Source organism: Equus quagga, chromosome 8 (assembly GCF_021613505.1).
Source record: "Equus quagga isolate Etosha38 chromosome 8, UCLA_HA_Equagga_1.0, whole genome shotgun sequence".
Taxonomy (NCBI): domain Eukaryota; kingdom Metazoa; phylum Chordata; class Mammalia; order Perissodactyla; family Equidae; genus Equus; species Equus quagga.
Window position 1 is genome coordinate 121,790,046 of NC_060274.1, and position 23,058 is coordinate 121,813,103.

Here is a 23,058-nt window from a genome sequence, read left to right on the forward strand (position 1 = left end):
AAATAATAATGTAACCAAGCAAAAAGGGGCTCGTTCTGCTTGCTGCAATCTGGTGCCAAGCAGTTGCAAACGAGCCAGTGGTTGAGAAAGGAAAGTTTATACGATTAGCCAGCATAATCGGAAGACGGCAACTAGTGTCCCGAAGAACCATCTTAAAATCAAACAGACCCTTGGAGCAGTTATATAAGGGAAATGCGCAGGCAGGGAGTGGGGTTAGGGATGTCGACTATCCGGTGTGACAAACCTCAAGGTGCCACATTTTCTCTTTCTTCTGTCATTCATGATGGTACCAACACAGAGTTTTTCTTTCTGGAGGTCATCATGTTCCTGGGGAACTCAGAGAACAAAGTTGTCTTATCACAGCTCAGAGATATAGGGAAGCAAGAGTCATAGAACTAGCAGATCATACATTTTGTAAAAGCAAGAGATGCTTAATCATCTTGGCTATCTGCCAGCTAGAATGTATTCACAGAGACTAGTGAGTCAGGGTCATAGTTACAATGTCGCTTCCTTTCCCTAAGATGGCTTCCTTCATGCTAACTTAAGATCTAGCTGTTACGATAAGACCAGTACCTAATTCTTCAGTAGCCTGGCAGGAATTGGGAGGGGTGCCCTATCCTTTAAGAGAAACCCTTCCACGGACCTCCAATGGCTACAGTGTGATACATAGGTGGTAATGTGGGATAAATCTCAATGATTTTTTAAATTTTTCCTCAATGCTTACTAAGCAGCAAAGTATATTCTTCTTGCTAAGTATCCACTTATTAACACTGATAAGAATTTCAGGATAAGTAGGACATGCTTTCTTTTGTAGTAAAATTATAAAACAATGGACATACTTCTTTTCTATGTATATAACACATTTCCAGTGATGACTATACAATGGCTGAGCCTCAAACTTCTAAGTAAGTGCAGTAGAAAGGACTAGTGCTGAGAGTGCCACGCCACGTGACCCCTCTCCTTCGCTCCTCTCCAGCTCCTTTTGGTGCAGGTATTGTTTGGGCAGTGGTGTGGAGGTCTTAGGTGTTTTTCTGTTGGAGGTTCCGAGTTGAAGGAGTGGAGCTTGACTGATCTTTCTACTGTGAATGGGAAATCAGACTGTGAATGGGAAAGTAGGCAGTATATGGACAGAAGCTCTGGGCTCTGCTCCTGTGCTGAGCAGATGCAGAAGGACCTAGAACTGGGCTCTGCTATAGCACTGACCATCTAATCTGGGACTCTCACCTGTGCTCTGATCCCTTCTTTTTCTCTTTGAGGAAGATTAGCCCTGAGTTAACAGCTGCCACCAATCCTCCTCTTTTTGCTGAGGAAGATTGGCCCTGGGCTAACATCTGTGCCCATCTTCCTCTACTTTATACATGGGACGTCTGCCACAGCATGGCGTGCCAAGTGGTGCGTAGGTCCGCACCCAGGATCTGAATCAGCGAACCCCAGGCTGCCGAAGTGGAACGTGTGAACTTAACCACTGCACCACAGGGCTGGCCCCTCCCATCCCTTCTCTTGCTCCCCAGGGTTCTTCCTCCACCAATCTTCTTTCTATTGGTTTTTTTTCCTCCAGCTTATAGAGATCTTTGAAAGTAATCTATCTGTCTGTCCTTTGCAAGTCCTACAAGGTACTATGGGGTGCCACCTAGAATCCCTATTTTATGGATGGGGCTGCAGTCCAGAGAGATGAAGTGTAGACACCTGGCACATGTGAGCTGGAGAGTAACCACCATGGAGATTAGAGAAAGTAATAAAGGCACTGGGCTGCTATCTGAAATCAGATGAGTGAGGTACTGTAGTTATCAATCATCCTTCGAGCAAATCCTTTTCTTATACAGAAGCATTGATTATGAGAGATTGGTGATAATGAAACACAGTTGAGACAATGGATTGTTCCCTTAAAAACTGACCACAGACATGCACACTGATAGTTAAATATTTTTATTTGAGCTCCAGATTTCAATCTCACATATATTTGCATAAATATTTAAAAATTATTTCTAATGATTAACTGTTCACAATTGCATGCTAGTTCAGCTGACCCTGCTTTCATCCTCCACTTACAATCTGATGCTGCCTCTGCTGTAGCACCAGGAAGAAAAGAGCTGCTGGTCCGTTTCCTTACAGCAACCCGGGGACTGTGGGTATGGAACCACGTTGGGCAGGTTCTTACTTCATGGTTTGTGTGGCAACATTCGGTTTGGTAAACAAGATGGAAAAGGGTAAGAGGATAGAAGAGGGTCTCATCATAAAAGAAATGCGAATACGTTTCAGTGCCCCAGATGGTTTAGTAACTGGGCATTATCTGCCTAATGACAGCCTAGCGTCGGTGTCTGGCATCTGAGTGTGGGGAGGCACCTCAGGCACATCCATCCAGCCGCTTCCCTTTTCTGGCTGAGGAGGGGGGTTCAGGGAACTGAGATGGATGGCCGCACAGGGACAGGAACGCAGGCTTTCAGACCAGGCTCCTTATACACTGTGTTCACTCATCCCCATGGATTGCAAAACCCATGGTAATCTGGTAATCTGGTAACCTTGTGGTCTATGAACTAAGGTTTTTTTCAGTCTGAGGTATGTCAGAAACAATTCGATTTTTATGCTTAAGTTTCCTCTGCATAACATTTTCAGTCCAGATTGTAATTATGATGAGGGCAACTTGGATCTGTCACTCCACTAAAGCCCAGCACACTGACTTCAGAAGCTGAGTTTGGGGTGAATACGTTAGTAGAGCTTTATGGACTGTCATTTATCTTTTGTGTCATTTCTCTTTTCACCTATAGCTTACATAACTACCTGTTTCAAATTTAATAATTAGGTCAATGATTCTGGATGTATTCCTAAAAGACAACACCCAACACAGTAATAAGGCCAGAGTGAAATGGTGTACTTCTAACATTCCAATCTGGAAGAATTTCCTTTCTATATTATATAGAGGAATCTAATATTAATAGACACTCAGAAGTAGCCCTTGATGATAAGCATTTAAGGATGGGAGGTTTACATCCTGGACACCAAGGACCCTCAACAGAGCTTTCTCAGCTTCAAAATTAAAACCAATTTCCTAGGATAAATGGAATGATTAATAACATAAGAATAACCAGTGCTGCATTTTATAGTGGAATGATCCACATTAGTTTTCCAACTGAATGTAACAGAGCTTATTTCCTTTCTTAACAAATAATGATTTCCCCTCCTCACTGTAAAACAGAGATCTGTCATTTATAATGTCCCCTGGATTATTTAAATATTAACATCTTTAAAACTAGCAGACTTCCCATGGAGAGTTCTAGATTCCTGCAAACCACAGTGAACCATTCTTGTTGAGCAATAAGTCATTGGCAAATGAGGTAAGTCAGAGGCACAGCTGAGGATGCCGGTGGCTGTGTTAGTTTTTGATGGCCATGGTCCAGAGGAGCGGATGGTCCGTTTCCACGGTCACAATACCAGATCCATCGTAGGTATTGGAAGTACTGACCAGTGTTCCAAAACTAAGCATATGATTTGCTGTAAGAAAATTAAAAATAGATATATTTAGTGAGAGCCAACCTTTTTCCAGTAGAATGTCATTGTCAACAGTTACCAAAAAGCAAGTAAGTACACGCTTTGATAGAAGATATATAAAATGTGGAATAGGTACAACATGTGATACGGGGTTTTAAAACTGAAAATTTCTATAACTTGCCATAACCACTCTTCCTGGAGTTGGTTACTGGTTATTTACCATTTGGGGATATAGCCCATTCTCAATGCTAGATTTCATTAAACGTTTTTTTTCTTACTGATTATAAAACCAAAAGCCATTGCTGTAATGTGCTATTTACTTCCCTGCCTGGGTACAATTTTAATTTTTCTTGATGATTCAGAATTAACATTTTACATAAGTTATTAAACTCTGTAAGATGTAGTTTTAGCTTCAAGCATAAATGGTATGGGGCAGAAAGCTAATTACCTCAAAAAAGCATGGGATTTTAGTCATTTTTTTCTTATAAAGTAGGAAAAGCCAAAGTGAACAGGGCTTACTTTCTGTAAAACTAATAGGAACTCAGAGTCAAAGCAGACTTCCAGATACACAATTGTGGGCAAGCCACCTACGCGCAGCTCTAACATGAGCACACGAAATGAGAGAATCCTTTAAAAACCACTCAATTATCAAAGTAAAGGCTTACGAGTTAAGTTTTATAATTAGAATTTATGTATTTATAAATTACATAAATATACTGGACGAAGCTAACGCCTAGGCAGATTGGGTTCACATCATCAACCTGATTCTAAACTCAAGACTGCCCTATAAACATTCCTGGATAATCAATGTTATTTTCTTTGCTAAAATTCAAAGAGAAAACTAAATGTTATGGAGCCCACACTGTCAGAGTCAGAAGAGGCCCCCTTTCCTTCAGAGGGTGACTAAGAAGCTACACTGCTTTGGGGAAATAATTCAATTCTAATGCTCACTTCCCACTAGAGGGAGCCCGTTATCTTCCTAAGGAAATCGTGAAAAGGCAATTTAAAAATTCTGAAAAAGTACTACAGGATAATATACGATCAATATTACTGGTTCACACAGTTTACTTATTAAAACTCAAATTATTTTTCATAGTTGTCAACGCCTTTACTAATGCAAACACGAAGTTATAAAGTAAAACTATACAGGAATACAGAGTGGGCCTCATGTGAATATTACCTGAATGTGCAATTCACTATAAGAGGCTCTTGCCTCTTCAGTAATCTGGAACCATTCTGAGATGAAGTTTCTAAATGATATTAATATTAATAATATTAATATGCACATAAATTACATATACAAGTCCAGACACTTATTACATAGACAGTGGGTTAGGGTGGTGATTGTGGCAGGATTCACAGCAAAGTCAACTTGGAACCTGTTGAGAAGAAGCCTTGGCTCTCCTGAAAGATGGCCTTGCCTGGAATCTGGGTGCACAGCAGGCACCTCCTGCCATCCACCCCAGGCCTAGGGTTTCGAGGTTTTCCCAACAGCCAACAGGGGAAGAGCTGGGGAGCAGTTTGAACATTTCAGAACATTTATTCATAACGGCAACGTAGGATGCTTTAGGAGGCCTGCCAGCTTTACAGTGGAACTCCCTAGTGAAGAACAAGGTATGCGCACCCCACCTGAACTTGAAATAATGTGTTCTAAGATTCTGGAAACTGATTAGATTAAAATCCTAGCTCTTACCTGGGCTTAAAGTACAAAATTATTTCTCTAGTTTGTAGTTGCACATAAATTCCTTTCTGATTTTCTCAAGGCAGACTATGGATTTCAGATGATCAGGGGTAGATGCTTACTTGACATATATTGGTTTTTCTAAGACATTGTTGCACTGTAATTCTTAAATGGGGCAAGAATTGAAATGGTTTTATTAGGGCATAAGAAGCTATAATTTTTTCTTTGCAGGAAACATTTCTTTAAGGAAAGCCATTATTATCCATACTTGTAAATTACGTTATTTTATTTTGCAATGTTTAAAGTTCCGCCAAGACCAGTTATGAAACTTGTCTTAGTTGGCTTTGGGCTGCTATAAAAAAATACCATAGACTAGGGGTTTAAACAACAGACGCTGGGGGCCGGCCCCGTGGCCGAGTGGTTGAGTTCGTGTGCTCCACTTTGGCGGCCTGGGGTTTTGTGGGTTTGGATCCCAGGTGCAGACATGGTACCACTTGTCAGGCCATGCTGAGGCGGCGTCCCACATGCCACAACCAGAGGCACTCACAACTAGCATACACAACTATGTACTGGGGGGCTTTGGGGAGAAGGAAAAAAAAAAAGATTGGCAACAGATGTTAGCTCAGGTGCCAATCTTTAAAAAAAACCCCAGACAGACACTGGTTCCTCACAGTTGAGGAGCCTGGGCAGTCCAAGATCAGGGTACCATCATGGTTGGGTTCTGGTGAGAACCTTCTTCTGGCTTTCAGACAGCTGCCCTCTTGCTGTATCCTCACATGATACAGAGAGAGCTCTCCTGTCTCTTCCTATTTTATTAATTAATCCCAGCATGAGAGCTCCACCCTTGTCCCACTCCAACCCTAATTCTCTCCCAGAGGGCTCCAAAGACCATCACACTGGGGGTCACAGCTTCAATATGTGGATGCTGGAGGGACACACACATTCGGTCCCTAACAATACAGTGACTATTAATTAAAGGTACAGTTAAATGCATCTGATTATGCCAACTTTATGGAAAGTACAAGAAAATGACAGAAAACTAAGATGAATAAGCTGAAACACAAAATCAGGGAATTCAATTTACTATGTCACTACAATTATTTTGGAGTATATTTTCTTCAAGACAAGGAGTCATGCTTTTAGACAAAACCTTAAAATCTTCCTTAGGTGAAAAAAATCTTTTTTCTTTTTGAGGAAAATACTTGGAATGATGACTGAACTCCATCCTCCTCGAATGTCTGAGGGTCATCATGAAATAAAATACGTAAGACTGGCAGAGACAACTTCCCCCAGGTAGGAGAAAAGCAAATTCTGTTTTTATTATTTTTCTTCATTTTCTTGAGATTTAATTGAGATATAACACTGCATAAGTTTAGGGTGTACAGGACATGACAACATACATATATACTGCGAAACAATTACCAAAATAAATTTAGTTAACATCTATCACCTTAGATAGTTACAAAAATGTCTTTTTCCTTGTGATGAGGACTTTTAGGATCTACTCTCTTACCAGCTTTGAAATATACCACACAGCATGGTTCACTACAGGCACCATGTTGTACATTACATCCCCAGTACTTATTTATCTTATAACTGGAAGTTCACACCTTTTGAACACTTTGACACAATTCAGCCCACCCTCCTGCGCCTCTGCTAACCACAAATCTGATCTCTTTTTCTATGAGTTTGGTTTTTTAGATTCCACATAAAAGTGACATCATGCAGTATTTGTCTTTCTCTGACATTTGTCTGACTTATCTCACTTAGTACAATGCCCCGAAGGTCTATCCATGTTGTCGCAAATGGCAGGATTATTTATATGGCTTTGCCCTGCAGATGGGGAAAGCCACTAGCTGTGCTCGCTGCTCAAGCGCTACTGTAAGTGGGGCTGCAGGACGGGCTACACAGATTCCTGGGAGCTCTGGTTAGGTTTCCTGGTCAGGCGGGGCCGGAGGCCATATTCAGCCGTGGGTGGGGTGGTGAATTAGCTTCCTCTTCCAGGTGCAACAGCAGAACAGGTTTCAAGGCTAGCATGGCTTGTTGTTTGGGGTCCTGACTCAGGCAGAACTGTGCACCAAGTTCTCCAAACAAATGGGGCCACCATCCTGGCTCTGCAAACGGCAGAGCTGCTGGCTGGGCTCTCAACTTGAGTGCTGCTGGGCTAAACAGCTTCCCAGGTGCTCAGGCCAGGCTTCCCGGCTGGACAGGAATGGGAGCGATCCTCAGCAGTTGACAAGGCTATGAATTAGGTTCCCTGCCCAGACAGGCGCGAAGACTGGCAAAGCTCATTGTTTGGGGTCCTGAATCAGGCAGATCTGTGCCCTGCTGAGTTCCCAGTCAGACTGCGATTCCTTGATGATGTCACTCCCTCACAAATTACTTCTTCATTTCTACCCCAGAGGACTTGCCCAAAACTTTGGCTGCCTGAAGAATCAGATTCCATTTTTCCCCCCTCTTTGTTTGCAGAGCGTACAGTAGAGCTAACCATGCTTGTTGAGCTAACCAGAGTTGTTCTAAGACAACCAGTCATTCAGAAGCCCTATTTTTAACCAGAGACAAGAATAAAAATTATAGCTATGTGTAAAATTATAAGCAATCAGATGATGTATGATAAACATAACCTAAAATTGCTTGCTCTGTCTGAATGTAAAAGTTGTGTCTCATCTATTTGCTTCAAAGCCATTATCATCAATTGTTTTAAGGACAGCTGTAGTCTAATGACAATAAGAATATTGGCCACTGAGGACTGGTTAAGTTTCAGTTCCAGGGAAATTTCATATGAGGTATATTAGGAGACACAAAGACATAGCCCGACTTTTGGGTTTTCATATTTTAGGGAAATAGAAGAACTTAAAAAATATGAGAAACATTAACATAGATTTTACAGTTTTCATCCATTATCTCAAACTGTTTTCTTTCCTAAAAGTAAGGATGAGAATTAGGTATTTAATATTCTGTTGCTTTCACTGATGTCCTACCAGCTTTTCTCCATAGCTGAAAAGACTTAAGACTACAAAGTAAAAGCTGGCAAATTGGTGGAATTCAATCATTCAACTCTTCTCATGTCAGGTGGGGGTAGATGGGGCCACTTGTCCCAGTTTCTTGCCCATTTTACCTCTGCAAGCTAATTTAGTGGCTCTTTTGAGCTGGTAGACAGAGTGTAAAGGAATCCTGGGGGAGGCCTGTGATGCCTCCAAGCACTGGAAAGCAAGGGTGGGAAGCACTTGTGCCCTCTGCTCCTGCGTGGCGGTTCTGCTCAAGTGCTTTTACGGAGGAGGCATCTTTCTGAAAAATATGAGCCCTGTCATGGTGAGGTCTGTGAGGCAGACCCAGGGTCAAACCTCGCCTCTACTGCTCACTAGCTCTATGAACTCAGTTCTTTAGCCTTTTGGCCTCAGTTTCCTCATACGTAAAATGTGGATAACCATATCTACCTCAAAGAGAAGTTGTATGTTATATAGTTAAAATTCTAACACATAGTAATTATTCAAGAAATTTTCATCCCCTTTTCTTTTATTATTCTGTCAATAAAGTGGATCAGGTTTTCCTCTCCCACCTTGTTAGTGTTTTAAGATGCAAAAAGAGAGATGTCATGATTTGAACAATTAGCAAATGCCTTAATTCAAGTGGTTAGTTCATGGCCTGCTGAGAGGCAGAATGAGATAACTTCACAACTTTACCAGGCTGGCTTTTGTGTCATACTTAAAATCATTTCAGGTGCCATCTGCATTCATTTGCTTGACAGATATTTACCAAGGCTCTGTGGTGTGCACCAGGGATACAAAGATGAGTGTCTCTGCCTTCAAGGACTTCACATTTCAGTAAAGAGAAAGATGTGTATGTAGTCAAGCGCAGTGGGTAGAATGGAAGCATGAGGCAGGAGCTAATGAGGATGGAGCCAGGATGGGTTGTACATATATTCAAGTGGCAGGTGAATTCTTTGGTGATGGGGAGACCACAGACATCCCCAAGAGGCCTGGCCCCATTGACACTGGTTATTTTGTAAAAATAAACAAGATTATAAAAAAGGCAATGCAAACATTTCTAAAATAAATAAATCTTAGTGAGTGAAAGAGAAAGGAATGAACGAGCTTTGCCTGGGAGATGCTATGCAAAGAAGTGATATTTGAGATGGAGATTCTCATTTATTCAAGACATTATCTGAGCACTTCCAGTGCACCAAGTGCAGCTTTTTATCTGCAACTTACAGATGAGGAAAATGAAGTTCAGAGAGGGTAAATCCAAGGGCGGGCTATGATGATCATAAACATTGTTAGACACATGTTGCTAAGAGAGGTTAAAGCAATTTTTTGAAGAGCTCTAAGAGGAGAACTCATGTGAAGGCCAGCCCTGCTGGCCTAGTCGTTAAGTTCGGCACGCTCCGCTTTGGCAGCCTGCCTTCAGTTCCTGGGTGCAGAGCTACACCACTCGTCTATCAATGGCCATGCTGTGATGGTGGCTCATATACAAAATAGAAGAAGATTGGCAATAGACATTAGCTCAGGGCAAATCTTCCTCAGGAAGAAAAAAAAAAAAGAACTGATGTGGATTTGTTTTTCTTGAAGTATAGAATTGTCAGCAAGCCTGATGGAGTAAGTGGATGACTTAGTAAGAGTGTAAAAACCACTCTGAGATGTAAATGAATACTATCTATACCACACAGACAGATGTTTAATGAACCTAATATGATGACTCTCAAGATTCCCTCCATCCTGGAATGTTAGGTTAAGTTCTAGAAGTTAAGTTAGACATTCAGAACATCATTAGCTATCAGGCATAATGGAACCATGTATGCTCTATATCCATCAGTTAGTCTCTGAAGATGCTTAGCCTATTTGGAGAAATGGCTACACACGGAGAAAATATGACACAAATTTCATTAACAGAAGAAGCAAACCATAGACATGCACGACTGAACAATGGGGATACATTCTGAGAAATGCATCATTCAGCGGTTTCATCCTTGTGTGTACACCATGGTATAGCCTACTACATACCTAGGCCGTGTGGTACTAATCTTATGGGACCATTGTTGTAGATGTGGTTGTCATTGATGGAATCATCGTTATGTGGTGCATGACTGCATGCTTCTTCTAAAATCAGTTCACTATGATTGGTCTTTACAATTTTAATTTTCTGAGCTGTAAATTTACAAAAGGTCATTATATGTATATATGTGAGGCAAACTTTCCATTTTAAAAATTGTTAGTTTATAATAGGAACTCTTGGAAGTATGATTATTATTAAAATTGTTTCCTATAAAATAGTATTTATATTTATGGTTCTTGAAAGTTTCAAAAATTGCATTGACATATTGCCTTTTCATTTGCTTCAGACAAAAACTCAAACTAGTCCCAGTTTAGAGGAATAGAGTACATGCCTTTCAAGTATTTATATTTATTGGAATCTTGAAAAATATGTTTGAGGCCATCAATCAAAGTAAGAAATATATTCAATTATCTACATCAGCACTGTCAAACAGAAATACCAGGCGATCCACATATCTAACTTTTAATTTTTTAGTAACCACATCAAAAAAGTAAAAATAAGTAAAATGTTCAATATATATATTGTTGTTGCTGTTTTTGTTGAGATATAACTGACATATAACATATTAGTTTCAGATGTACAACATAATGAGTTGATATATGGACATATAGCAAAATGATCACTACAATATATGTAGTTAACATCCACTACCGCAGGGTCACAAATTTCTTTTCTTGTGATGAGAACTTTTAAGACCCACTTTTTTACCAGCTTTCAAATATACAACACAATGTTATTAACTGTAGTCACCATGCTGTACATTACATCCCCATGACCTGATTATTTTATAACTGGAAGTTTGTACCTTTTGACCCCCTTCACCCATTTTGCCCATCCCCAACCCCCAGGCTCTGGCAGCCACAATTTGTTTTTCTGTACCTATAAGTTCATTTGTGTGTATGTCTGTTTTAGATTCCACATGTGAGAGAGATCATATGGTATTTGCCTTTCTCTGTTTGACTTATTTCACTTAGCATGATGCCCTCAAGGTCCATCAATGGACCTTGCTGCATATGGCAGGATTTCCTTCTTTTTAATGGTCGAATAATATTTCATTGTGTATATAAACCACATTTTTCTTATCTATTCATCTATTGATGGACACTTAGGTTGTTTACATGTCTTGGCCATTATGAATAATGCTGCAAGGAACATGGAAGCACAGATAACTTTTCAAGTTAGTGTTTTAGTTTCCTTCAGATAAATACCCCAAAATAGAAGTGCTGGATCATAAGGTAGTACTATTTTTCATTTTTTGAGGAACCTCCATACTGCTTTTCATAGTAGCTGCACCAATCTACATTCCCACCAACAATGTACAAGGGTTTCCTTTTCTCCACATCCTTGGCAATACTTGATATCTTTTATCTTTCTGGTGATAGCTATTCTAACAGGTGTGAGGTGATATCTAATTGTGGTTTTGATTTGCATTTCCCTGATAATTTGTGATGTTGAGCACCTTTTTATGTACCTGTTGGCCTTCTGTATGTCTTCTTTGGGAAAATGCCCATTCAGATCCTCTGTCCATTTTTTAATCAGAGGTTTTTTTAGCTATTGAGTTGTATAACTTCTTTATATATTTTGGATATTATCCCCTTATCCGATATATGATTGCAAATATTTTCTCCCATTTGGTAGGTTGCCTTTTCATTTTGTTGGTTGGTTCCTTTGCTGTGCAGAAGCTTTTTAGTTTGATGTAATCCCACTTGTTTATTTTTGCTTTTGTTGCTTTTGCTTTTGGTATCAAATCCAAAAAATCATTGCCAAGACTCATGTCAAGGAGCTTTTTCCCTATGTTTTCTTCTAGAAGTTTTATGGCTTCAGGCCTTATGTTCCAATCTTTAATCTTTTGAGTTGATTTTTGTGTATGGGATAAGATAGAGGTCTAATTTTCCTAATACCACTTACTGAAGAGACTGTCTTTTCCCCATTGTGTATTCTTGTCTCCTTTGTCATAAACCCATGCATATATGGGCAATTAATTTATTTCTGAGCTCCCTATTCAATTCCATTGACCTATGTGTCTGTTTTTATACCAGTACTACACTGTTTTGATTACTATAGTTCTATAACACAGTTGGAAATCAGGAAGTGTGATACCTCCAGCTTTGTTGTTCTTTCTCAAGATTTCTTTGGCTATTTGGGGTCTTTTGTGGTTCCATCAAAATTTTAGGATTATTGGTCCTAGATACATATTGTCACATTTCTGTGAAAAATGCCATTGGAATTTTGACAGAGATTGAACTGAATTTGTAGATTGCTTTGGGTAGTATGGACATTCTAACAATATTAATTCTTCCAATCAATAAGCACAGAATATCTTTCCATTTATTTGTGTCTCCTTCAACTTCTTTCCTCAATGTCTTATAGTTTTTCACCTCCTTTGTTAAGTTTATTCTTTTTGATGCAATTGTAAACGGGATTGTTCTCTTAATTTCTCTGATAGTTTGTTATTAGTGTATAGAAACACAACAGATTTTTTAAAATTGATTTTGTATACTGCAGTTTTACTGAATCTGTTTATTATTTCCAACAGTTTTTCGGTGGAATCTTTAAGGTTTTCTATATGTATCATGTCATCTGCAAATACTGACAGTTTTACTTCTTCCTTTCTGATTTGGATGCCTTTTATTTTTTTTTCTTGCCTAATTGCTCTGGCTAGGACTTCCAATACTTTGTTGAATAAAAGTGGCAACAGTGGGCCCCTTTATATTCATTTAATCCAGTATATCTAAAATATTATCATTTTAACATGTCATCAATATAAAAAATTATTTATACATTGTGCATTCCTTTTTCATACTAAGTCCTTGAAATCTGGTGTGTATTTAGATTTACAGCATATCTCTGTTTGGACAAGTCACTTTTTAAGTGTTCAATAGCCACATGTGGCTAGTGGCTACCATATTGATTGAACAGTGCATTGAAGCAGGAACCACACTTATGATTCAATTATCTGTTTTTCCAGAGGAACATTATGTTGTGGATTGATTATACAGATACTGATTTTCATCTCCCACTTCACCTGCAGATAATACAGTCCTAGAGACTCTGGTTATAAAGGGACTATTAAATTCAAAGGGGGGAAATCAAATCATTCCAAATAATTTCAACTTATGATAGGAATATGTCAACAAACACTTGGATACTTAACATATGGTGAGCAGTGAGAAAGACTGAGCCCTAAGCCCTTCACGTTGAAGGCTGAGAAATACGTAGCAGAACTGTGGAAAAGAAAACTGAAAATGCAAACGCTAAACAAACTTAACTTAAAATTACCAATAGAATGCATACTACATTCTATAAGGGATATAATGAGTAGACTCTTGCCTGGATATGGATCAGATAATCTTCGAACTGTACTCCTTACTCCAAACCATCACCTCTCCTTCCCACTCTTCTAAATTCCCTTTCTGATTATGTCATTCTCACATAAAAAGTAACTGATGGAACCTCATTGCTTATAACCTCCCTGCCCCACTGTAACACCTTAGCCTGGCATTTAAGGCCCTTTGTCACCTGGCTACTTTCTCCCATATAACCTATTTGCCAGCTACCACATGCTACTTGCTATTCCCTGAATATATCAGGAACTTCTTACTCCCATGAAAAGTTTTGATGTGTCCCCTCCTTCTGGGACATCTCCAATCTTTTCTATGCTTGCTGTATCCTTCAAGTCTAAAGTCAAATGCCCCCTTTTAGCCTATAGAGCTCTCTTTGATTCTCTACCCACTACAGGCCAAATTAATAATTCCGTCTTTTCTATTCACAAAGTACTTGATTGCCCGTCCTGGACTAGGAGTCTAAATAGCCAACTTTTAACACAGAGTATGTTCTAGGAAAGCAAAGTACAGGGTAAGTCTGAAACATCTTGTTCGAGAAAGCAAGAGAGTGTTCAAAAAAAATTTAGGGCATTTGAGATAAAGAAGAATACTGAGAGTGATGTCAAATAATATACTGCATCATAAAAAGAATCCCCAAAGGCCAGCGGAGAGAGGAAAATCTCTTCTTCACAGAAGAATGCCAACTACTAAAGGAATGAGCAATGGAATTAGAGAATTAGAAAGGCACCATTGTGTAGCTGCCAATGTAATAATTGGTTCAGGCAAGGACCATCAATGGATGCTAAAACCACTGGGTGAGATGTTACTGGGGAGCAAGATATTTTCAGTCTCAGAGTACCACTCCATGTATTACTTTTAATTAAAAAGAAAAAAAGTAGCAGACAGATCTCGTGAATATCATCTGACATTTAACCAAATGATCAAGCTTAGCATCGGCAATAAGAGGACAAACTGACAATATATGTCTCCTGATATGATACTAGGTTGAATACGACACCACTTAGGTAATAATTTTTGCCAAAAATGCTTGAGCTGGATTCAGTCATGGGGAAACTATCAGACCAATGCAGACTGCAGGGCGTGTGACAAGTTAGCTGGCCTGGGCTCTTCAAAAGTGTCAGTGTTAAGGAAGACCAAAGGTGAGGGGCTTTTCTGGATTAAAAGAGACTAAAAAGACATGACAACCAAAGAAAATGCATGATTTTTTAGTAGGCTTTTTAGTTGATTTTTAAAAAGTTAAAAGAGCATTACTGGGAAAATTAAGGAATATGAATATGGACTGTATAATACTATTTGATCAATGTTATATTTTTTGGAGTAGAAAATGGCCCTACACTTATATAGGAGACTGTTCTTAGGAGATACAAGCTGAAGAATTTAGGAGTTAAGTATCATGTCTTCAGCATATTTTCAAATGGTTCAGACAACAAAATACACAGACACACAAAGAAAGACATGCAAATGTAGGAAAATGTTAACAGTTGGTAAACCTGGGTGAAAGGTAAACAGATTTTGCTGTAATATTCAGTTTTTCTGTAGGTTTGAAATTTTTCACTATTAAAATCTGGGACAAAAATTTGTGGAAAAAGGTTAAGAACTTGTGAAAGGAAGTGCTTTCCTCCTGGTTCAGCTTTACTTCCCCCAAAACTGAAGTAATGACCATTACAAGAATCAAATCAAGAAGTGCTCATTGATTTGAAATGCATTCAAATAAATCAGAATTGAAGAAAACGTGCGCCAAATTTAGGAAGAAGTCAACTAGCCCGTGCTATCTGCATTACAGCTTCTTGGAAGAGCCTATAGGAGATGCTAAGCACACAGCCTGGTGTGTGGGGAGGAGTCCTTTCTTTGTCAATTTATTGAAGCTCACCAAGGACAACTTTACTTAGCTTACTGATGCAGGAGGACCTGAAAATTTTACCTGGATTATGTACCAGAATTTCTTAGTGCCTGGGAAAAGGATAAGAGCAGACTTATTCATTGTTATGCATGCCTCTGATAACAAGCCCTCAGCTGGCCTTTCTTTAAGGACATTATCTCTGGAAACCCTGATCTGCTGAAGACTCCTCCCAAGGTGAGCACTGGTGACCTCTCTATCCTGACAACTAATCCTTTCCTGAGCTCAAGTGTCTAAGGCAAGGCTATTATAATTCTATTTGAAAGTGGCTGCATTTATCTTCATCTCTCTCAGAAGTCACACATTTCCCTTGTCCTTGGACTAGGGCTGGAAGTCATTAGAAGGCTTCTGATGTTCAATTTTTCTTCCATCTCCACATTGCCTGTGTTATGACTCAGCCTGCCGTCCAAAAAACAGTTAGACCAAGGAAATGCTGCTACTTGGAGGAATCAAGCTAATTACGCCAGTTAGAAAACATCTCCCAAGATTAGCACTTTCAAATGTTCAGGGATTTCTAAAATAAACAAAAAATGTTATTTTAATTTGTCAAAAAGAATTTCCTAATGTGTTATATCATCTGCAGGTTCTACACAGGCCCCATGTTGCAGTTAAAGAGCCAATCAGAGCTGCTTTAAGAAAAGAGAAAAAGCTTACTGAGTTTATGAAACAAAAATACATAGATCCATAAAATCTGACCTATTTACATTAATTATTAGTAAAGAAATGAATGAACCATGTAGAACGGGCCAAAAATTTTCAGTGTGAGAAGTCTGAATCAGATTTAAACAGTGTGCAAAGAGGGAATGTTAGTCTGTCCCTAAGCAGCTCTGAGCTCATTTACTTTGCTCTGCTTCCTTTGACTGGGGCCCTGCTTTGCCCCCCGTGGACACTGGCCTGCCCCGAAACATTCACACGAGTGTGAGAATTATGGCTGCATATGGCAGAGATGACGGTCCCAGATACAGGTTCTCATCCCAATATATGGCCGACTGGGCAAGTCATTTTGTGCTGCTGGCCTTAGTGCCATCCCTGAAAACAGAGAGTTGAACTTTCCACTGTAATATTCTATGACTTTAGCTAAAAGTTTCTCAGGTGACCTCAGCATCCATTTGCAATATGCCATTAAGACCTGTCCTCAGTTATCTCTAATTCAGCTGTTGCGAAGATGAATGCATTCATGTCTGTGAAGGGCTTTGACTTCTCCATAAAAGTCCTGAAAATCCGTTGTGTTATTATCATCATTCCATCGACAGTGAGGAAGCTTTAAAGTGGCATTGCTTCTATCTTTCAAGTGTCAACAGAGATTATTCTAAGGAGATCAAACAAATGGAAAAGGCATAGAAAAGTGAAGAAAGAAAAGAATATGTGAGGTAGCACGGTATAGTTACTTAACATCAATCTCAAACCTGCAGGTGACTTCTACACAAAATAGACTAAGGAGACATAATCCATGCTCTTTCAGAATTTACCAGTCAAATCAGATCACCCCAAACAGACAGACAAATAAAACCGTATAAACTTTATGCTCCAGAAGAGACATACACAGATCGGGAGGAAGAGGAAGTGAGGAAGGACTGATACAGAATGCTGTACCTACTCCTTATACCTTGAGAAAGGGGGACGAGATTAGAAGAATGGAATGTGTAGGATTGGAAAAAGCTGGTGATACCCCCCAAAAACCTGCTTTGAAGGATGTAACTCATTTGAATAAGATTTGATTAAACCAGTCTATTTACCAGACTATAACCCAGCTTATTTCTGCCTCAGGCATAAGATGACTTGTCATCTGTAGCAAGAAGGATATGTGCTCAACTGGGGAAGGCCTCTATTAACCTTATCTCTAACCATACAGATTTTAACTGGCTATAGCATGCGATGGGTAGGATATGGATTAAATCTGTCACTGTGATTTTAGATGAAAGTGTGGAATCAGGAAGGGCAATGATACATTTTGGCTTGTGATGTCAGAAAGGACAAACCTGGGGCATCTGTGGAAATAAAGCCAGGTGGCTCTAAAAGGGGATGAAGGCCTGGTAAGTCTACTTTACAACCCACTGTTGCTGTCCGTGAATGCCACCTCAGACAAAAATGCTTTCTGACTTAGTTAAAAATAAATTTCTTAGAGTTTTTCAATGCCAAGCTAGTATTATGTAATATATGTTATATAAGTTTGATGAATTTGATGTAGTCATTAAAGATGAAGACTGTAGTAATATAGAAAAATTGCTTAATTTAAACATATAAAAGAAAAATTCTCATTTCAAACTATATATACATTGATCACAACTGGTAAAATATATTCATGAACATATATTTAAATTTTCTTATCTTTTAACAATAAATTAAATAAAAACAAGAACAGAATAGCATGGATTTTCCTATAAACCAGGTAAAGAAGGAACACCTCCTTAGATCGAAGAGCAGGACCATTTTGGAGAAGGGTTTCCAAATTCTGAACACAAGGGACTCGTAATCTAGGCATTTTTGAAAACACACTCATTGTAGCCTAATATCACATATATTTGCACCTACCCCCAAACAAAACACACACCAATATATGAAAAAAATATAATTTTCTTTTTTCCACCTCCTAGGAAGAATTAGAAAAACCACTGCTTGTACCAACAAATCTCAGGAGAGTTTAGGTACCATTAGAAGTTGATTCTCTATATGTGGCTGGAAAGATCTAGTCAAACTAATCAAATGACTCTGAGTCCTTGAGTTTACAAAAGCTCTTGAAGTTCTGCAAGATTTGCCACATAAATCCCTCCAAGATTCTGGCTCAGTCTTGGTTAGTTCAGCCAGACCAGCTGCCCCTCTGAGGTGACCCCTTGCTGATGAAACGCCCACTGCTCTCACGAAGGCGCCTTCCCTGCTCACTGTGTCCCGGCCGGGTTCCCTGATTTCCTCTTTGTCTCCACCATCTGCTCTAGATTCCGCGTCAACTCCAGTTCCTCCAGAGCTCCTGACATTCCCTCCTTTGCTTTCCCCTACCAGGGACGTCAGTACCACTCGACTTCAGCTCCTTCGATAATAGGTGATCTTTCTGACACCCCTTAGACTGAAACTCTGTGAGACTCTTGAAACAAATCCCAATGGTCACAGTGGCTTTTCACTGCCTTGTTGAAAAATATTTACAAAACAGAAACAGTAGATGGATGTTTACAATCAAGCAGATTTCATTAAATTATGTGGCTATTTTTAGAGTAGAATTTCATTTAGAGAGGGTCTGACCAGTGTCTTTTAAGAAAAACAGCATTCGATTTAAGTCAAATGTTTTAGTTTTAAAAGATATGAGTTGTTATATCGAAGGTAATAAAACAATATCTTAGACTTTGTCCATAAACCTATAAATATATACACTAGCTCCTAATATATTTCATCATGGCCTATTTTCATTTTTAATTTCCCCTTACTGATATACAATGATAATATTTCATATTAGGAATAGCTGGCATCTTACTATATGAATATTCTAATGAGTCTGAAAATATTAGCCAATTTTTAAAACAAGCTCCTTTAATTCACAATTAATATATTCCTTCCTGCTCTAGTTATAATAATCAATCCATTTTTCAATACTCATACCATGGATCCTTTCCTGATGACAGCTTGAACTTCTCTTTTCTTGATGAACTTTCTTTGCATTAAATACTTACATACAAATTTGCATATTACATTATCCTGGCCTCAAATTTAATTTACAACATTCTGTTTAGCATTTAATATATCACTGTGGAGTGGTGGCAGGTATATTCTATCTTGTACATTAAATGTTCAAATGTTTTTTCTCCCAGTCAGGCGTATGTCTTGGTCTAACTTCATTTGTCACAGAATTTCTAATCTGGAAGGGACCTTATCTAGTTCAGTGGTTTAACACAGATAAAGGTGAAGCTGCTCTTACTTTAACCAGTTAGGGTGCTAGGCTCAGAGGTCTGTCCACATGGCTTTACCCCGCTCCCAAGCTAAGGTGGCCTTAGGCAGCTCACTAGGTCTTCAGGGCTTCAGAGAATGTAGTCCAGGAACATTGCTCTAATATCCAACCCCTTTCTTTCAAGACTGGGATCCCAATTCAAGATACTTAATTGACCTAAGGATGTACAGCACCAGAATCTAGGTCTCCTGACTCCTAGCCTAGCAAGCTTTCTGCTATCGCAGGGTCAAAGTATGGAACTGAACCCACTGGAAGGCTCTCCAGGACCACGTTCAGGCTGACTCATCAAAGTTAAATGAGTTGAGCCACATACTAGATATTAAACTGCTTGAAATGTAGCTATGTTACTTAAATTTTTCTAAAGCTTAGTCACAAAACAGAAGAGAGTGGTTCTTGCAGATTGACCAAAGTTGTGGGCTTCAGGCCAGCAGCAAAATGAATTCAGACATTTCTCGCCCCAATCTTTGAGTAAGCTACAGAGCATGGGACACAGACATAGAGAACTTAACTGACGCACTTTGTACTCCATTTTCTTATTTAGAAAATGCACTAATTCCATTAACACAACATTGTCTACAGGAGTGTTTCTCTTGTCAGTGTTAGCCACTCTTTAAGCAGTATTAACAGTCTAGACAAGGAGGAAAGAGAAAATGATCCAACAGGCTTGGCGGCTAGGACGTGGTTCAATACTGGGCTTTAGTAAGAACATTTTGCTATATCTGTAGAAACCACATTAGACAAAAATAAAAGTGAAATTCAGCTAATCTACTTTTACTATTAATATGGGAAGATTATTTTGTGGTATAGGAGAAAGATTTAAATTACAGAGCCTTTATTTGTAATTCTAGGGAAACTGATCTATATTGTTGGAGAAGAAAAAATTCATTTGTAATAAATGGCTATATTTGAAACTATCAGAATGAAAATTAATGTTTTCAAAAGATCCGATATCAGTTCTAAATCAGATGATTACAAAATTTGTATGTAGAAAAAAATATTTACCTTGAAGTATTTGGAGGGAGGGATGGAGAATGACAATTTTGTTGTTATATTGGGAAAAAAAGATCATTCCTCAAAAACTGTACAAGCTAAAGTTATATCAAACCTTCAGGCTAAAAAGTCATATTTATTTGGCATGAGATAGAGAAATTTACAACTCTAATCTGTTTGGTAAAAACGATCATCACTAAAACTGAACTAATTTTTAAAATTGTTAAATAACAAGCATGTACATGTATAAATAGCTTGAAATATCTTTTCTATATTAGTAATTAAGAAAGAACAATTGTCTTTATACCTTGCAAGCATCTAGCTGACAGAATGAAAGATCAATGGCTTCATCTGGCATCTAATTGGTGGTGGGATTGAGTGGGAGGCACCTCTGATTCTGGCTCTCATGGTGCCTTGTTGATGAGCAGGGTCTAAGCTACCCAGATTAGTCTAATCAATAGTGGATGGAGCATCCTAACCCACCCTCTTGATGGTTACAACTGACTTCTCACTTTCCTACTCTTAATCAAAGACATTTTTTCAAGAAGCAATCAGAGAGCAGTAGCTATCCCTCTCTTTATTCTTCCTGGAGCATCCAAGTCATTGGAAAAATATTAGTACTTGATCTGGGTTCCTTTGGGCTTTATTAATGAATACTCACCAAGATGCCTCTGATCTAAGTGTTGATAAATCTCTTGCTGCAGAGATGGCAGACACAGTGATGATGTCTCTCTCTTCTACAGTTAATGGGTAGAACTTTGCCAAGAGGTGACTACAGACTGGCTTTACTCGGGCACTTGAGGTGATCTGATGGACCTGGAATAACAACAACTGTCTCTGATCGTGGCCTTGGGGCAGCTTCACTTACGAGCAGTGGCAGGGAAGCCTCATGTGCCTCATTTTATTAGTGCTGGAGTATCCCATTTTCCACTCATTGGCAGACATGGCAGTGATATCTGTCTCCTCCGCTCAGAATCAAAGGGGTATTTCCTACAGTATGCACTGCAGGACTGTGGATTGGTGCCAAGCTGTTGTAGGCATTAATCTGACTGATAAAATCTCTCTCTTCTGGCCCTTAGAAGTCTTATCCTTCAAAATAAATCCAAAGATACAAACAACCCATCTCATTCCCCATTTCCCTGTCAAGGGATGAAGAAACCATCTTGGCAGATTGTGTCCTCCTTCTCATTTAAGAGACATGTGTAGACTTCTACCTGGGAATAGTGATGAGCATCTTCCAGATCCAGACTTTAGGCACCTGGACACAAATGGAAACACACCTGCCTCTGATGTGCACACTGGTGTGCCTTCTTCCTGGCACCCTCCTAGCAATTTTGCCTGAGAGAGTGACTGATCTCTTGATTCAGGATTTAAATGTTCTTCAACATTCTAAATAAATTTTACTTTGTTTACTAAATTTTCCATTTCAGTAGGTCGTTTTCTCCCTATGCTGCCCTAACATTTTAAAATTATGAATTAAAGAGGAATAGATTTTTTCAAAAAACTTACAAATGCAAATTGCTTTTTTAAACAGAAGTTATTCCTTTATGCCTCTTATGTGTAATGCAAGAATGATGGTATGTTTTAGGATTTGTCAATGTGGTTTTGGAAATAATTTTATATTTCATGAAAAAAATCTATAAAATCAAAGTAAAAATCTATGTTACTTTTTTTTTAAAGGTTCACGTACTGTATTAATCATATTGAACCTTATTAAATATCTACCTGGCTTGGTGATGTAAGCTCATGACCCTCAAATGCAGAGGTTTAATGCACCACTAAATTAATATACTGGTACTTTCTGCAGGTAAAGACATTAAATTTTTAACAGTGCAATTGATTGCATGTAGTTCAACCTTCAAACACACTGTTTGTGAAAAATTGCAAAGACATGCTCTGGTGTGTGATATATGTTACTGGTTTCTAAATGCTAAGATAAAAGGATCTACTTTCTGTTTTCATTTAGCCAAAACCCAATGTACAAAGGGATTTACACAGCCTCAGAAACAGTTAAGAGGCCACAGTAGGAAATACAAAAATAGCAGAATATCTTCTGTTCTAAGTTCCTCTTGTATAACTAATTTATGACATGTAGAGATAGTGTAATTACAATGGGGAAGAAAAAAAAAGTACTTTAAGGGCGTCCTTACAAAAATACAATACTAAATTTCTTTTGAGTCCATTTAAATTGCTATTTTAAGATGCCTGAAATCTCTGTCCCTTTGTACACCCTTGAATTTTTTTAACATTTTTTAAAAATTATGAAAAAGGCCAAATTATTGCAATCTACATAGACATTCATATGCTTTATTGCATAGGGGTAGAGTGGGGAGTTGTATGGATAGTTTTCAAAAAACGTTCTTAAAATTGCAATTGCGTTAATTTCTTTTTAAGCACAAAATCTACTGTGAAAATTCAGACATTAAGGGGGATCTTTTTATGTTTATTAAAGAGTCACAGTTTAAAAAAGTAAGAAACACTGGAATAAGCAGGCATTCAATAAGAATGCTGAACGGTGCTTCCCCAATCCATTATTCATTGTGGTAATGGACCAGCTGTGTTCCACAGTTCAAGAATCTTTGACATTATAACAAGTACTGGCAGGGCCCCTTGCTGGAATTAAGGGTTCAGTGTACGTGCAACTCTAGAGCTTGGTGTTCTGACCAAAGAACTT

The 23,058-nt window shown here is 38.7% G+C and overlaps 1 protein-coding gene across 6 annotated transcripts in view; it reads right to left on the minus strand.

Annotated features, from left to right (window-relative positions):
- Nucleotides 1-1,921: 1,921 nt before the first annotated feature.
- The window catches only part of TPK1 (thiamin pyrophosphokinase 1), a 314,996-nt gene continuing 293,859 nt past the window's right edge, over nucleotides 1,922-23,058 (minus strand). For all 6 annotated transcript variants that reach the window (XM_046670705.1, XM_046670706.1, XM_046670701.1 and 3 more), the window contains one exon: nucleotides 1,922-3,489. In XM_046670705.1, coding sequence (XP_046526661.1) covers nucleotides 3,421-3,489 — 69 coding nt within the window. In that variant the 3' untranslated portion in view covers nucleotides 1,922-3,420. The remainder of the gene's footprint in view (nucleotides 3,490-23,058) is intronic.